Source organism: Periplaneta americana, chromosome 1, assembly GCF_040183065.1.
Source record: "Periplaneta americana isolate PAMFEO1 chromosome 1, P.americana_PAMFEO1_priV1, whole genome shotgun sequence".
Taxonomy (NCBI): Eukaryota; Metazoa; Arthropoda; class Insecta; order Blattodea; family Blattidae; genus Periplaneta; species Periplaneta americana.
The window spans coordinates 213,153,614-213,170,857 of NC_091117.1; the positions used below are offsets into that span (position 1 = coordinate 213,153,614).

Here is a 17,244-nt window from a genome sequence, read left to right on the forward strand (position 1 = left end):
ATTAGTTTCAGGTGTAAGTGCAGTGTTCAGCTGACTGGAGCGAGGTTTAAGAGATTCCCAAATCCCTACTCCTTTTAAATTCAAGTTCCCCAATCCCAACTGTGGCTCGTGTTAGAGCATATTCCCCGAAAATGTTTGCTAAACTTTGAAGACGCTGCTCTGAGTTTAAACGTTTCATAAGTCATAGAAAATCATCATTCAATACACAATGCACTGATGAAATATGTTGCTCCCTATTGTTGTAGAATAAAACTACAAAGACTTTTGTTCATTACAACAGGTTATTTCAGGTAGTAACACAATTACTAATATTAAGGAATATTATGGTTGTGTATTATAAACTTTTTCTTTAAAAATTTAAAACAGAATAGAGAATAACAAAAGTTGAAATTTGGATTTACATTATTTATTTATGATTTTGACACTATGCAGTGCTATGTGGAGGAGTTCTGAAATATTATTGTCTAGTCAACAATGGAGCACATTTTGAACATTTAATTGAGTAAATTTAATTAATTGCATTAATAAACTGTGTTTTATCTACAACCAGCTGACAATAAATCCAGGTTGCCAAGTGACTATAGAAAACAAAAGATATGAGAACAAATGAATGAGACGTATGAACAATAAATGAGCCGTTTAGAGCAGAAGTGGTGTAAGTCAAAATTGGGTAATGAGGTATAAAGTAAAAATTCTGTAAAATACAGCGCAAAGTAGCAATTAATATGTCCTTAATGCTATCCACTGACTACTAATAGTTTAAATAAATTGAATATTAATTGCTACTTTGCGCTGTATTTTACAGAATGTTTATTTAACCCTCATTACCCATTTTTGACTTACACCACTTCTCCTCTCAACGGCTCAAATAATTGAATACACTTTCAAATGTATCATAATGTAGGGTGCCATTTAACATTTCAAAGTGGGGTGGGTGCAATTAACACTGGTTTTAAACTTCTCCCTCAGTATCTAAATTGACGTATTTTTGTTTGTATGAAATTTAATTGAAATAAATATTTATTTAGACTCCAAAAGTCTTTTTTTTCTCTCCGGCCTTCCAACTAACACTCTATATGCATTTCTGGATTCGCCCATACGTGTTACATGTCATGGTTATCTCAAACGTCTGGATTTAATGTTCCTAATTATGTCAGGTGAAGAATATAATGCGTGCAGTTCTGCATTGTGTAACTTTCTCCATTTTCCTGTAACTTCATCCCTCTTAGCCCCAAATATTTTCCTAAGCACCTTATTCTCGAACACCCTTAATCTCTGTTCCTCTCAAAATGAGAGTACAAGTTTCACAATCATACAGAACAACCAATAATATAACTATTTTTTTAATTCCAACTTTCAGCTTTTTCAAGAGCAAACTGGATGATACAGATTCCCAACAGAATAATAACAGGCATTTTCCACATATATTCTGCATTTAATTTCCTCTCGAGTGTCATTTATATTTGTTACTGTTGCTCCAAGATACTTGAATTATTCCACGTTTTCAAAGGATAAATTTCCAATTCTTATATTTCCATTTCATACTACTGTATGTTCTGGTCACAAGATATATACTTTGTTTTTTCGGGGTTCACTTCCAAACTTATCCCCTTACTTACCGGTATTCCAAGAAAAATTCCCATGTTTTCCCTAATCCTTTGTGGATTTTCTTCTAACATATTCACGTCATCCGCATAAACAAGCAGCTGGTATAATCCGTTCAATTCCAAACCCTCCCTGTTTTCCAGGTCTTTCCTAATGGCATATTCTAGAGCAAAGTTAAACAGTAAAGGTAATAGTGCATCTCCTTGCTTTAGCCCGCAGTGAATTGGAAAAGCATCAAACAGAAACTGGTCTATACGGATTCTGCTGTATGTTTCACTGAGACACATTTTAATTAATCGAACTGGTTTCTTGGAAACACCAATTTCAATAAGGATATTGCATAAAACTTCTCGTTTAATCGAGTCATATGCCTTTTTTAAATCTATAATAACTGATGTATTGTGTCCTTATAGTGCCATTTTTTCTCAATATCTGTTGCATACAAAAAATCTTATCAATAGTCGATCTATTACGTTTAAAATCACATCTCAAAAAGATATTGGGCGAAGTTTTGTATGACGTCAATAAAAGTGATATTTTTTAAAGTTACTGAAGTTAGTCTTTTGCGCGTATGTAAAGATAGGTACAATTATGGACTCCTTCCATTGGTCGGATACAATTTTCTCTTCCTAAATAGCATGTATAAGGTTAAAATTTTCACTAGATAATGCGTTTCCACCCTCTTGTATTAATTCTGCTGGAATTTTGATCGATACCTAGAGACTTGTAGTATTTCATATTTTCTATCGTAATTTCGACTTCAGAAAGGGAATAATTGTGTTAAGGTATCCTAAATCAGCTATTCATTATTGTAGTACTTTCTTTTTCCCCTCAAACTTGGATTCTATAGGGGATTAAAATGGTATACCGCCAATGTTCATATACAAATATACGTAGGCCTGTAGATGTAGAGATATATATATATATATATTTTTTTTTGTTATTGAATGTGGTAACCCATGTCCGTTTATGTACATAAGGAACTTTATTATTTACTATTTCATCGAGAATTTTGTTAAAATAATTTTTTCGGAGCAGTAATGCAATTTACAAAAAGCCCTTAACCTGCCTCCATCTTGGATGCCAGTGTCAGGTCCATAGTATTTTGATTTAGAAGGTCGTGATGATTGATATTTGGAATGAAGTACGGCCACAAGAGGCGCCACTAGTCATCAATCACGCTCATGCGATATGATTATTTTGAATTATTGCGGTGTCACTGGGGAGTATTCTGGAGTGTGGAGGGATAGGAGAGGGGATTGTTTATACGTATTTGGTTAAAAATACTGGCTGTCGCTTCGACCTTGATAAGGACGTACGTGGTGCAGCTATTCTTGTACATTCGCAGGTTCTCGTAAAAGATTAATCCGTACAAACCAATTCTCTCATTTATTGAATAATTCATAAAGAAATGCTGCGCACAGTGGTAAGAAACTCTATTGCCAAATTCGAACGTACATTTTCTACAGCGTCATTACCTTCTCCTCAGACGAATCCTGAAGCTCTGTATACTGGGGTGAGTACGTTTTTTCCCCGTTTATATGTTCATGTATATTTATTTTCATTATTTTAATGTAGCCTGTGCGCACCGCTTTCTGTTATGAAAGTTGCGTACCGGTATGGTAACTGACAGATAATTTTACGTAAGTACAGTAAAAAATTAGCAATAAAATGTTCGAATTGACAGTATAGTGACAGGTAAATGCTAGGGTGAAATGGTATGTAAATTTAGCAAGTTATTGCAAGTATGCACCGTCATTTTAATCTTGTAGTAGGTAATTTTGTGACACGAGATAAAGCAATTACCGGTAGTTGATTAATGAGCGACATTCTCTACTTGACTTACCGATACCGGTAATGGATTTTCTTGACGTGTTTGATTTGTTTTCATGCCCCTCTTTTTTTTTGCGTTGTCAGTCTTAATAACTGGCTAAAAGGGATTTTAAACATTGTAGGCCTATTACATTTGTGCACAAATATAATGTCTACAGTACATACTAAACTAATTACTGTGTTGAATCGAAGCAACGGGTAGGAGTGAAATTAATTTTAGAATGGCATATGACTAATCAGAAAATAATTGGGTGTATTTCTTAACCAGTCATTATTATTTTAAATCAGCATAAGGCTATTCTGCATGCGAGGTCTGTGACGAGATCAGAGTTCGATTAGAGGATAGCTAAATTGTAAAATGTTGACATGTTCCACATCTTAAAGCTTCATTGCTCATGTAAGATCTATGGAATAAAATAAATGAATGAAATGAATGAAAAGGAGGTCGAGAACTGTGACAGGGCTAGATGAGAGCTAAGTGACAGGAGGTTGAGGACTGTGACAAGGCTAGAGTGAGGAAAATGAGAGCTAAGTGACAGGAGGCTGAGGTTTGTAACAAGGTTAGACTGGGTTAGATGATGGGATAGCTAAGTGATGGTGAGGCCGAGGACTGTAGCAAGGTTAGAATGGATGAAATGAGGTGATAGCGAAGTCCAGGACTGTGACAAGGTTAGAATGGATGGAATGAGGAAATAGCTAAGTGACAGCAAAGTCGAGGACTGTGACAAGGTTAGAATAGGTTAGGTGAGGGAATATCTAAGTGACAGGAGATCCAGGATTGTGACAAAGTTAGAGTGGGTTATGTGAACATGAGAATTCCCCCCAGAATGGAATGAACTACATGGATTATGACCAAAATTCGACCCTCCCAAATACTAACATTCTAACTCAATTTTTTATGGTTTTGAGTTATGCTAGTTAATATGGTCTTAAATTGTTTCTTTTTCTTCCAGTACTATTATTGTAGCTCTAAACCTTCCCAATCGTATGTAAAATCTTATTGTTACTATCTGTATACACTGATTTACACGGACATTTTAAAACTTCATTTGCTTCTCCTGAAAAATGGAAGAAAGTGAGTTACAATGTTAATACTTGTGAGGGTCGAATTAGTATTACAGTGAAGTGTCAAGAATAGTCATAGTGATCTATAGTATGTGTAGGCCTACTTAAGCCATTTTAACTCAAATTTGGTCCAGGGTAAATACTTGCCTTTTTACGAAAACACCTTCCTTTTAGGTACTATTCAATGATTAATGTGACTGCTATGGATCACTATACCTTAGTCAAGGATTGGAAATCTTATACTTTAATAATGACGTACATGTTAACTGGATGGGTGTCTAACATCTTGGAATTGTTGATAACACAGTATATAAGTTTTAATCCGGTGAAGCGCTGTGAGTTTGTGTATGCAAGTAGCAGTGGGGAAAGAATTTCCAACCAGATACTCAGCCAAAGTGGAATTTGACTCCATAACTGATCATTACCTCTAGATCACGCTGGTGGTTCTTCTGCTGCTAGGGCTGTTACTTCTCTACTGTTTCGAAAGTATTGCTTTTGTGAAGTAAAATCAATTTTCATTTCAGATCTTCATTAACAACGAATGGCACAAATCAAAATCAGGCAAGACATTTCAAACATTGGATCCATCAACAGGCAGAGTTATTGCAGAGGTACAAGCAGGAGACAAGGTAAGTTGACTTTTTGAGGAATTTCTTTGCTTGGTGGCTCACTCACAGTTTAGCTGTCGCCTATATTCTGTTGTGAATTGATAAGCTGTTAAGATTCTCTGAGACGAACATATTCACTCTGATAAATACAATGGTTGTCCACCACGTAGTTCCTGCATGCTGGTTCCTTACAAGCAATGGTGTAAGAGCCGAGACTACACCATGAACTTACATGGAGAAAAAAAGTCTTGTCTACAATGTGCATGCACGAGAAAAAAGAGCAGCTATTATGAACATACTGAATTGAAAACACAATAATCTGACTTATCACATTACAGCGAAATTTCTAGGAGTTAAACTTTTTAAGTTCAATACCCTAGGACTTATGAATCCAAATATCTTGGAGTTATTTTCGATAGTAAGTTAACATGGAGCAACCATTTGAAATACATTTCTGAAAAAGCTCATAAAAGATTCTCCCTTCTAAAAAGACTAGCAGGAAAGAAATAGGGATGCTCTAGGAATACTTTGAAAACTACATACAAAATGTTTATACAGCCAGTGGTGACATATTGCGGAGAAATTTTAATTATTTCACCTTTCATAAACGAAATAGAATATGTTCAAAACCAAGCTCTCAGGCTCATTACTGGTGGAATCAAAACAACTCCAATAGATTCTATGAGATTCCTCACTAATATTAACAGCAGCAAAATGACAATAGAAGAAAAAGCACTGATTCAATATGAAAAACTTATCAGATTACCAGGAAACAATTGACATTCATACAGTCCTCTCTGTAGATTAAAAACTCAAAAAAGTTTCATATCCATGGTTCAAGAATTAAAACAGAAAATCAATATCCCGAATTTAAAAGAAAACTTACAAATTAAACCAAAACCTTTAACTCTATTAAATATAGAATATAATCTAAATTTAACAGAAGAAATACTGAAATCAGAAGTAAACACTGAAATAATGAAACAATTGTCTTTAGAGACAATTAATATTAAGTACCCTCCACAAAACTGGCTTCATTTATACACCGATGGATCCTTGATCTCCAGAGAACAAGGTGCCGGTGCAGGTGTTACATGCTGTCTCTTCTCACTGTATAGATCTCTTGGATATGGAACAACAAGTTTTGATGGAGAAATCGTTGAAATAAGTGAAAGTCTCAGGAATCTTCTATTTCACATCAATAAATTTAAGAATGCAGTTATATTGTCACACTCCAAAGCAGTTATTCTATCAGTAGTCTCTAAACACACACTTTCAACTCAAACAGCAGAAATAACAAAAATGCTCTCTCAATTAATATCACTCAATAAAAGAATTGTATTCCAATGGATACCATCCCATTGTGGAATCCTGGAAAACGAGAATGTCGATGCACTAGCAAAGAAGGGCAGCACTGCTACTTACAGACCTGTTACTAGATCTACATATTACTCTGTGAAAAGATTGATTAAATATACATACTTAGACTTCAACAAACAAAATTTGATAACACAATCACAAGGGAAAAAATGGAACTCTCTGCATCATAATCCACAGTTAATTCCCGATTTACCACGAAAATCGTCTGTAGCTGCATTTAGATTGGCAACAGACCATGATTGTTTGGCCAAACACCTGCATAGTATTGGAATATATCAGTCCCCTAACTGCCCATTGTGCAACTCAAACCAAGAAATGGATTCGGAACACCTCAAAATCTGTGCTTCAGTGGCTGACCATGATAATATCTTCGAAAAATATTGGAGTGCAAGAGGTCAAATGACTTTATTGTCAAACGCCTGGCATTAGAAAACAACAACTTTTTAAGTTCTAAATTTTAGTTTATTGTTGCTCTCTGAGCAGAGGAATAAATGCCATCTTATTGTGCAAGTTTTCGTAAGAATTTTCTGGAAAATTGTTTGAGATGTTGACTAAGGTCTTGAAGCTCTCGCGCATTAACACTAGGATTTTTTTCGGCCTTTTATTCAGCACTGAATCTGTTATTTTGATTTATTTACAGTAGAATACCTCTTATCTGGCACCAAAGGAACCAGGCTAGTTCCTGATACGAGATTTTGCTGGATAATTGAATAAATACCGGTCTTACAAAAAAAAAAGTTCGTATTTCATGATGCCAAGTGTTGAAACTGCAGCTATGTGAAGCTTATTTATCACTTGCTCATAACTGAATAAACATACAAACTGTGTGGATTTTCCATATTAAAACATATTACAAATAATACACTAATTTTAGGCTCGAATATTTACTGAAAATTAAAGTTCGTGCGAACTTCCTAATGTGACAACATTGACGGTCTAAATATAATTAAATAAACGGTGAATGTTACTTATGTCCCGCCCACTATAGGAGACATAGGCCAGTTTTACACTAATCCTAAACATTTAGTATAACTTGTTGCTTGTGTAGGCAGTCTTTTACATTAGATTTGCGAAAATTGGTTTATAGCGCAACATTGGCAGTGATAAAAGTGTGAAATATTCGAGTGAAACGAGCGTTGAGCGACTTCCGCCGATTTTGGAATAGACACAGACGCACTTGAACTGCCAACATAGAAAACAAAAAATGACGCTCAATCGCGTTCACCTTCATCTTGACGGGATAATAAAAGCCTAAACTAACCTAACCTAACCTAAGTGCGTCGGTGTCTATTCCAAAATCGGCGGAAGTTGCTCAACACTCGTTTAACCAATATTTGTTCAGTGGGCGGTGGATACTCTACATCAGGGCTAGGCATCGGGAGTGGAACCAGTCTCTAAACGGGGACGCTTAATATTCATCCGTCACTGGATCAACGCTGAGCGGTGTTCTGCGGGGAGGAAAGGGGATGAAGAGAGGTCATATGGCTCCCCGTGAGAGAGTAGAATCCGCTCTTGCTGCCCAGCCCTGCTCTACATTGACCAAATAAACATAAAAACTGTATGAATTTTCTTTATTAAAACACATCACACAACACAAATAATACACTAATTTTAGGTTCGAATATTCACTGAAAATGACGGCCCAGACTGTGGCAATGTGGCAGATTTTTTTTTTTTTTTTTTGCTCAGCCATAAGTGCCATTTTTTTATATTGGTATTTGGGTGCCGGTTACGAGGGATTTTACTGTACTATTTTATGAATTTCGGAACATGTTGAAACTCGCACTCTGAGAAAATTGTTCACGAAACTCTCTTCTAACTCTTCCTGCAGATCGTACTTAATAAACCCGCAACACATGAAAATATGCTCTTCATTAGTTAGACGAAAAGACAGTCAGAACAAGAATACAAGTAGTATGCACTACAACTACAAGAACGAGCATAAACTAATGAAAGTTAAAGAATAATTGGCGAGCAAAGACAGATCCCACTAAGATATCAAGATCATAAATATCGCTCACAGTAAACTACCAGGCATCTTCTTTTATCACATGAGTCATTTGGTAGCACAGCCACATCCCTTAGGACTTGAATTATTAGAGCAAGTAATTTAGGTAATGCATTGCATAATGTTTTTTGGAGAGTGCATAATTCATTTTTTTTTTTAATTTAACTTATTGAGTATGTCCCAATGAGGATAACTCATATGTAGGTGCTATACAAGAACACATACTGTCGGTGACTCAGGAGAAGGCGAGAGCAGACTGAGGAGGAAGGGATGTGAACAGATAACGTACGACAACACGTGCAATATTTGTACTGCAGTAAGCGGAAACATTAGGTCTCCTTCTGTTCAACTTAGCTTTAATTTCCATACGCATTGTTACTCATGTTTCCTGCACCAGTAATAACCTGGCTGCTGGGATGCTTATCTGAGCGATGTTTATAATAATCAGCAGAGATAGTCAAGAAGGTCACATTCTTTCCGCTCGTCTTCTCCTGAGTAACGGACAGTACATATGTTATACAGTGTAATTGAAAAAGTCATGGAACTACAGTCTGTGAAAATCAAACAATAACACAAGAATTTATTAAAGAAAAAAAGAAAAATAAGAACAAATAGTAAGATAACATAAAGTTTTGGGCAGAAAGAAGACAAAGTTTGAAACCATGAAATAAATAAATCAACTGAGAATTAAAATAAATAATCTTCCCAAAAACGTATTTTTAAACAATTCTTAAAACACTGGCAATTTGGTAAAATTCTATATTCTAAAGGAAGTTGGTTAAAATTTGTTGTTAAAAATGGTTAAGTCCTTTCGTTCCATAAGTTGCTGAGCTATGCTGAGAAAAAAATATATTGTCTTAAACCCTCAGTTATAATTTTGTTTTCTGATGAACATTTTGAGCATCTGTTGCTATATGGTTAGTCAGATTATTTTTATAAATTCCATTTATGTTGTTGTTGTTTGTTGTTGTTTTCTAATGCCAGGCGTTTGACAATAAAGTCATTTGACCTCTTGCACTCCAATATTTTTCAAAGATGTTATCATGGTCAGCCACTGAAGCACAGATTTTGAGGTGTTCCGAATCCATTTCTTGGTTTGAGTTGCACAATGGGCAGTTAGGGAACTGATATATTCCAATTCTATGCAGGTGTTTGGCCAAACAATCATGGCCTGTTGCCAATCTAAATGCAGCTACAGACGATTTTCGTGGTAAATCGGGAATTAACTGTGGATTATGATTTATTGATTTTAGCCGTTCTTTTGTTTCGTGTATATGCATTGTATAGTGGAGGCTTTTTTTCTCCGTGCAAATGCATGGTGTAGTTTCAGCTCTTACTCATTGCATGCAGGAACTGTATGGACAACTGTAAGAAGTGTACTGTATTTAAAATGAAGATTTAAAAAAATAAATGTAGTTTAAAAATCAACTAATTCATTGCTATTTTCAGTTGTCTTTCGTTACATTGGTTTATTGATAAGTATTTGTGTCACATTACGGATTTATTTTACAGAACCCTATTGCACAATGTATAGAATAGTCATTTGCAAGTGCTTGTGACTAATAGAAATTAGAAAACCGATATTTCATAAAAGCTACTTCTATTCTATTATTCCATTCCTATTACATACAAGCATAATGTTTCAATTTGGTGGCCATGAAGATCTATGAGTCATTCTGATAAATGTATTGCCAATCTTCCATGAGGGATATACCACAGTTCAATCTGCAACAGAATTATTAGTAGTAGGATAATTATGTACAGTAAGCATCTGCCAGACTGCCACCATCCCACAGTGAAGTTCCAGGGTACATGTTTTCCTGTTAGAGTATAAAGAGGCTGACAGTATGTCAATGATAAGAAAACGTTGAAAATTGTGATTAAAATTAATGTAGGCCTATATATTTGATAATGTGTTTGCTGTGGATCTCTGTTACTGGAAAATGGCCCAGTCGATGCTCCCTACAAATTACCATTAGTAGTAATCTAAATTCCAATTCACTGTGGGCTAAAGCAAGGAGATGCACTATCACCTTTACTTTTTAACTTCGCTCTAGAATATGCCATTAGGAAAGTCCAGGATAACAGACAGGGTTTGGAATTGAACGGGTTACATCAGCTGCTTGTCTATGCGGATGACGTGAATATGTTAGGAGAAAATCCACAAACGATAAGGGAAAACACGAGAATTTTACTGGAAGCAAGTAAAGAGATAGGTTTGAAGTAAATCCCGAAAAGACAAAGTATATGATTATGTCTCGTAATGAGAATATTGTACGAAATGGAAATATAAAAATTGGAAATTTATCTTTGAAGAGGTGGAGAAGTTCAAATATCTTGGAGCAACAGTAACAAATATAAATGATACTCGGGAGGAAATTAAACACAGAATAAATATGGGAAATGTCTGTTATTATGCGGTTGAGAAGCTTTTATCATCCAGTCTGCTGTCAAAAAATCTGAAAGTTAGAATTTATAAAACAGTTATATTACCGGTTGTTCTTTATGGTTGTGAAACTTGGACTCTCACTTTGAGAGAGGAACAGAGACTAAGGGTGTTTGAGAATAAGGTTCTTAGGAAAATATTTGGGGCTAAGAGGGATGAAGTTACAGGAGAATGGAGAAAGTTACACAATGCAGAGCTGCACACATTGTATACTCCCCTGACATAATTAGGACCATAAAATGCAGACGTTTGAGATGGGCAGGACATGTAGCACGTATGGGCGAATCCAGAAATGCATATAGAGTGTTAGTTGGGAGGTCGGAGGGAAAAAGACCTTTGGGGAGGCCGAGACGTAGGTGGGAAGATAATATTAAAATGGATTTGAGGGAGGTAGGATATGATGGTAGAGAGTGGATTAATCTTGCTGAGGATAGGAACCAATGGCGGGCTTATGTGAGGGCAGCAATGAACCTCCGGGTTCCTTAAAAGCCAGTAAGTAAGTAAGTCTTCTGCTTATAAACTGATGATTTATGTGAGTGGATATGTCATTTAATGACACATATTTAGTTATTCACGGCTATTGTATCAGTTCCATAATAATTTATATTCTATGTAAATGGTAACAGCTGGTATCAATTTACTGATATGCTTATCTTATCAAATAGCATGCACATGTTTGCTGCGCTGCACACATGATTATGTATTATGAAATTATCCTTTCTTTGACCTTTTTTATGTAATAGAGAACTTGAAGTCTCGTTTACATTTTCCTTTATACAGTTTATCTTGAAACACTTGACTGTTTTTAAACTAGTTCTTTATTTTTACAAGGTATTACAGTTTCACGATATTCAGTGTAGGAGACTTGGATGAAATAGTAATATGCGTTACAAGGGTGATATGTTGAAGTTTTCATGTTCGAGGAAAAGTTTGAAAAGCTAAACGTAGTTGAGCTTTTTTAATTTCCGAGAATTGAAAGAAAACATACCGCTCATGTATCATACATTATTTTGTGCGAAGATCGTTTGTTATATACCTGAAAGAGGAATTTCTAATTAGTTGCAATGAAATCTCCATCTTGGTTTCTGTTCAGTGACGGCAAATTTGCAAAACAAAAATAAACTTATCTATCTTCAACATTGTTGCTTTAAAATGTTTTCTGTGTTTACAATACTCCAGCAGGCCATGATATACGTCTGTCTTTTTTTCCCCCAGTCTATGGAATCTTGTTAATTTTTTCACAGCTTCCTTAAATGTTACTTGCATCACGAATGCAGTAACTTTAGTGGAGTTGTAGAGTTTACTTAATTTTTGCAAATATTTAAAAACAATAATTAACAATGCAATTTAAGTGAAATTGCAGTGGTAAGTTTCCAATTTATAATTATTACTATATTGAACGTGTCTAAAAATAATATGTTAAAAGCCTAAAGCAGTAAAATCAATATGTCACTTAAGTGATAAGAAGAGGGAAATTGTTATGTGTGTTAGGTTGGGAATACTGAATGTGGAATTTTAGACTTTCCGCAGATTGGTTTTGTGCGGAAACCAAGCAAATACGCACGATCTAAAATAACCAATTTGCTGCTTGTATTCTGTTTCTTGCAGAACGAAACTTGTTTGAAATAATATTTAATAACCTTGCGTGAAAACCACGGTCGTGGTTTGAATGTTACCTAGGGCATATATGTTTGTCCATTGTCTTATCATGTCCTTTGTTGTATTAGTTAGAGGATTGATGTTATGCTGACGCCGCATCAAAGGGATCCTACCATGTGACTCATGTGAGGATGGAAAGCTGCTCCTTTTTTTTCGCCCTCCTTTCTCCTCTTCTCCCTCCAAAAAGGAACCAAGGTTAAACATTGGTTAGAACTGTGAAAAAGCCTCGAAGAAGTAACAATTCCATCCAGTATAATTCACGAAAAGACGCTATAAGACTGATTCAGATGGGGAAAGTTAGTTGAAATTGAGTGCTTGTTGTTAGTTCAGTCAACTGTCTGAAGATAGGTCTGAACCTCACAAGTGATACAAGGAAGTACCACTTATGAAGCAACTAGAAAAGGAGATAATGGGGTAGGGTGGCAAGTTCCTTTTTTTCTTCCATTGCGTACATCGCCAACTAGCTACATATTACACTAGTCAGATTTCAGAAGCCTCTAAAATTGTCGTCAGTACCCTATATACAATAATCGCGTGAAGAAGCATATGCAGAAATTTTTATTGTTGAATTAATGTTCGACGTTATATCAACTGGCCAGTTCAAAAGGGAAAACAACTCAACATTTAAAAAACTTAAAATTGTTTAACGACACGTTAAAAGTGTTAAAATTTTAAAAAAAGGTTATCAGTATGTACAGCTGTCAAAAAAAAAAAAGTGGCCGCACTCGTGAACAGCAAATATTTTCAAAGGCCACTTCGGGTCGCGGCGATGTTACACGATGCATGTGCTTGTACAAGCAGTTCCGGAACTATGAAAGTGTTCCATATCTGCTCCTCGCAGACCAGCGGTAGAGTGCTTGTTTAATGATTCAAAGGTTCTGGGTTCGGGCCTTCAAGTTTTCATTTTATTTTTTAATCGTTCTTTAGCAATGTAAATGATATTCAAATTATCATTTATATCCAGTTATCGTTCTTGATGGATATCACGTTATTTATATTTTGTTATCGTTCTTTAGAGATATGAATAAAATTCAAGTCATCATTTGTATTCTGTTATCGTTTTATAACGATATGAATAATAATTATTACTATTGTAGTTACAGTATCTCCAATGGGGGTTAGCCCTATTTTACATATGTATGTTAGGGCTATAGTTTTATACACAAAAAAGATAAGCATAAAGAGAAATGGAAAAGAAATTAAATTAGCTTACGCGATGTAAACAAAACATAAACAATCCGTAAATTAGGCATTGCGATTGCAAAACAAATATCAGTTATCAATTTGAAACATACAAAATCATTAACAACACACATACGTAACACTTCTATAACACAAATATGCAGATTTCCGTACCATACATCATAAATTAATACACAATAGTCACTACATTGCGACGACATCAAGCATTCCATAACTGACTCACATACATAACAAATCAAGCATCCGTTGCAACACATACACTTCAACATAGTAACCATACTTTTAAAAGTTACAAATTTGGCTCCAAGAAGAATAAATAGGACACTGTTACTAATTACTATTCTTCTACAATTTCTTGAATATATCTGTAATAAATCTGTGAAATTCCGATATGAATAATATTCACGTTTTTTATATTGTTATCGTTCTTTAGCGATATAAATAATATTCAAGTTATCATTTATATTCAGTTTTCCTTCATTAGCATTATAAAATAATATTCAAGTTATTTATATTGTTATTGTTCTTTCGCAATATAAATAATATGTATTTTATGTAAGTAATTATTATAACACAAATAAACATCTTTCTTTGTAAAATAGGTTATTTTATTTAGATAATTAAATACGTATTATATAATATCTTATATTAATTAAACAAACCGATATTTATAATTTATATTGTGTTATCGTTCTTTAGTGGTACTGTATAAATAATATTCAAGTTATTTATATTGTAATCGTTCTTTAGCGATATGAATAACATAAATTTAATATTAGGTTTGGAAAAATCCAGTTGCATAATACTGCTATTAGTTTTTCTTTTTGTATTATTACATTATACTATCTTGAACTACAATAAAATGAAAAGGAGTAACGAGGAATTGAACCTGAGACGTTGACATCTAAATTCCGACGTTCGTCTGCTGAGCTACGAGGGCAAAAGTGTGGAAACATTTTCGGAAAAATTGGCCCAATCACACTCTAAGATTTTCTGATGATTCGTAGAAGCTAGTCCAGGATGCGGGGGGCAAAGGCTAATTGAGATTTCTCGATCTCTGATAGGGTCAAACATCCTGATAGAATTAATATTTAACCCTTGCCGTGACTTTCGGTGAAGTCCGGAGGGCCCAATTAGTCAAACCCACTCTCCTCATCTCCACGCTTGGGCCCCCTGGAATTTAATAAGATGCGAAAGAGATAGTGGTGTGCGGAAAGCAACGGGATGTTACCGCATTTAGGCCTATCCTTCCCAAGAAAAACGGCAAACATGAACAAAGGAAGCTTTTAATAGAAGAAGAAGGATCCTCTGCGGACCTCTGGAAAAAGAACTGAGGAAGAGACTAGTGAAGTGCTTTGTGTGGAGTGTGGCATTGTATGGGGAAGGAACATGGACATTACGACGAAATGAATAGAAACGAATTGAAGCATTTGAAATGTGGATGTGGAGAAGAACGGTGCGTGTGAAGTGGACAGATAGAATAAGAAATAAAATTGTGTTTGAAAAAGTGAGTGAAGAAAGAATGATGCTGAAACTGATTAGAAAGATAAAAAGTAATTGGTTGGGTGTCTGGTTGAAAAGAATAATAGAAGACATTAGGATATGTGGATCATATGCGGAGACTAAGAGGAAGGCAGAAAATATGAAAGATTGGAGATTGCTGGGTTTGCAATGAAAGACCTGCCCATGGACAGAACACTTATGTATGTATGTTCAGAATGCCTGGAATATCGTGTCTAAAAACAGTCGCTATTTGCAAAGACTAGTCAATTCCATGCTCACTCGACTGCAAGATGATCGAGATAAGAGGAAGATAGACTAAATATTGAATTGTGGCTTTTTGTTTTGTTTTTTGAACGCTTAATTGTTTGAATGTTTTAAGGCCGACGCCAGTAAATTTGTTTTGTTTATGCCACGAAAGATATTTTTATTAAGAATAAAATCTTTTTTCTTTCCATTTGCAGCCACAATATCATAATGATAAAGTCATGGCATAATATATTAATGAACCTGATGTTAATTACTAAAATAATCATAAAAAAGAAAGGAGCCGTTATGTATAGTTTCTCTCTCTCAAAAACAGAACAAAAAAGAACATAAAAAGCACGTGGTTGTAGTCGAACGCAGGACCTCATGAATAAGAGGCCTGAACGCTATCATTATCAGTGTCCTACAAACTCCTGTGGTAGTTTGTAGAACACTGAAGATGACGCAGAACCGGCATCGAAACAGGCCTCTGTCTAAGGTACAGCTGTCAAAAAAAAAGTGGCCGCACTCGTGAACAGCGATTATTTTCAAAGTCCACTTCGGGTCGCGGCGATGTTACACGATGCATGTGCTTGTACAAGCAGTTCCCGAACTATGAGAGTGTTCCATGTCTGCGCCTCGTAGGCCAGCGGTAGAGTGCTTGTTTAGTAATTCAAAGGTTGTGGGTTCGGGCCTTCTTCAAGTTTTCATTTTATTTTTTAATCGTTCTTTAGCGATGTAAATGATATTCAAATTATCATTTATATTCAGTTATCGTTCTTTATGGATATCACATTATTTATATTTTGTTATCGTTCTTTAGAGATATGAATAAAATTCGTCATCATTTGTATTCTGTTATCGTTTTATAACGATATGAATAACAATTTTTATTATTGTATCTCCAATGGTGGTTAGCCCTATTTTACATATGTATGTTAGGGCTATAGTTTCATACACAAAAAAGATAAGTAAAAAGAGAAATAGAAAAGAAAATTAAATTAGCTTACGCGATGTAAACAAAACATAAACAAACCGTAAATTAGGCATTGCGATTGCAAAATAAATATCAGGTATCAATTTGAAACATACAAAAACATTAACACACATACGTAACACTTCTATAACACAAATACGCAGCCTTCCGTACCGTACATCATAAATTAATACACAATAGTCATACAAACACAATCAAACTATAATTACGACATTGCGACGACATCAAGCATCCCATAACTGACTCACATACATAACAAATCAAGCATCCGTTGCAACACATACACTTCAACATAGTAACCACACATTTAAAAGTTACAAATTTGGCTCCAAGAAGAATAAATAGGACACTGTTACTAATTACTATTCTTCTACAATTTCTTAAATATATCTGTAATAAATCTGTGAAATTCCGATATGAATAATATTCACGTTTTTTATATTGTTATCGTTGTTTAGCGATATAGATAATATTCAAGTTATCATTTATATTCAGTTTTCCTTCATTAGCATTATAAAATAATATTCAAGTTATTTATATTGTTATTGTTCTTTCGCAATATAAATAATCTGTATTTTATGTAAATAATTATTATAACACAAATAACCATCCTTCTCTGTAAAATAGGTTATTTTATTTAGATAATTAAATAAGTATTATATAATATCTTATATTAATTAAACAAACCGATATT

The 17,244-nt window shown here is 34.7% G+C and overlaps 1 protein-coding gene across 1 annotated transcript in view; it reads left to right on the forward strand.

The window, feature by feature from the left end:
• Positions 1 to 2,776: 2,776 nt before the first annotated feature.
• Positions 2,777 to 17,244, forward strand: part of Aldh (Aldehyde dehydrogenase) — a 35,414-nt gene continuing 20,946 nt past the window's right edge. Inside the window, exons 1-2 of the mRNA XM_069837994.1 lie at positions 2,777 to 3,121; positions 5,028 to 5,132. Of these exons, the coding sequence (XP_069694095.1) occupies positions 3,017 to 3,121; positions 5,028 to 5,132 (210 nt within the window). The 5' untranslated portion in view covers positions 2,777 to 3,016. The remainder of the gene's footprint in view (positions 3,122 to 5,027; positions 5,133 to 17,244) is intronic.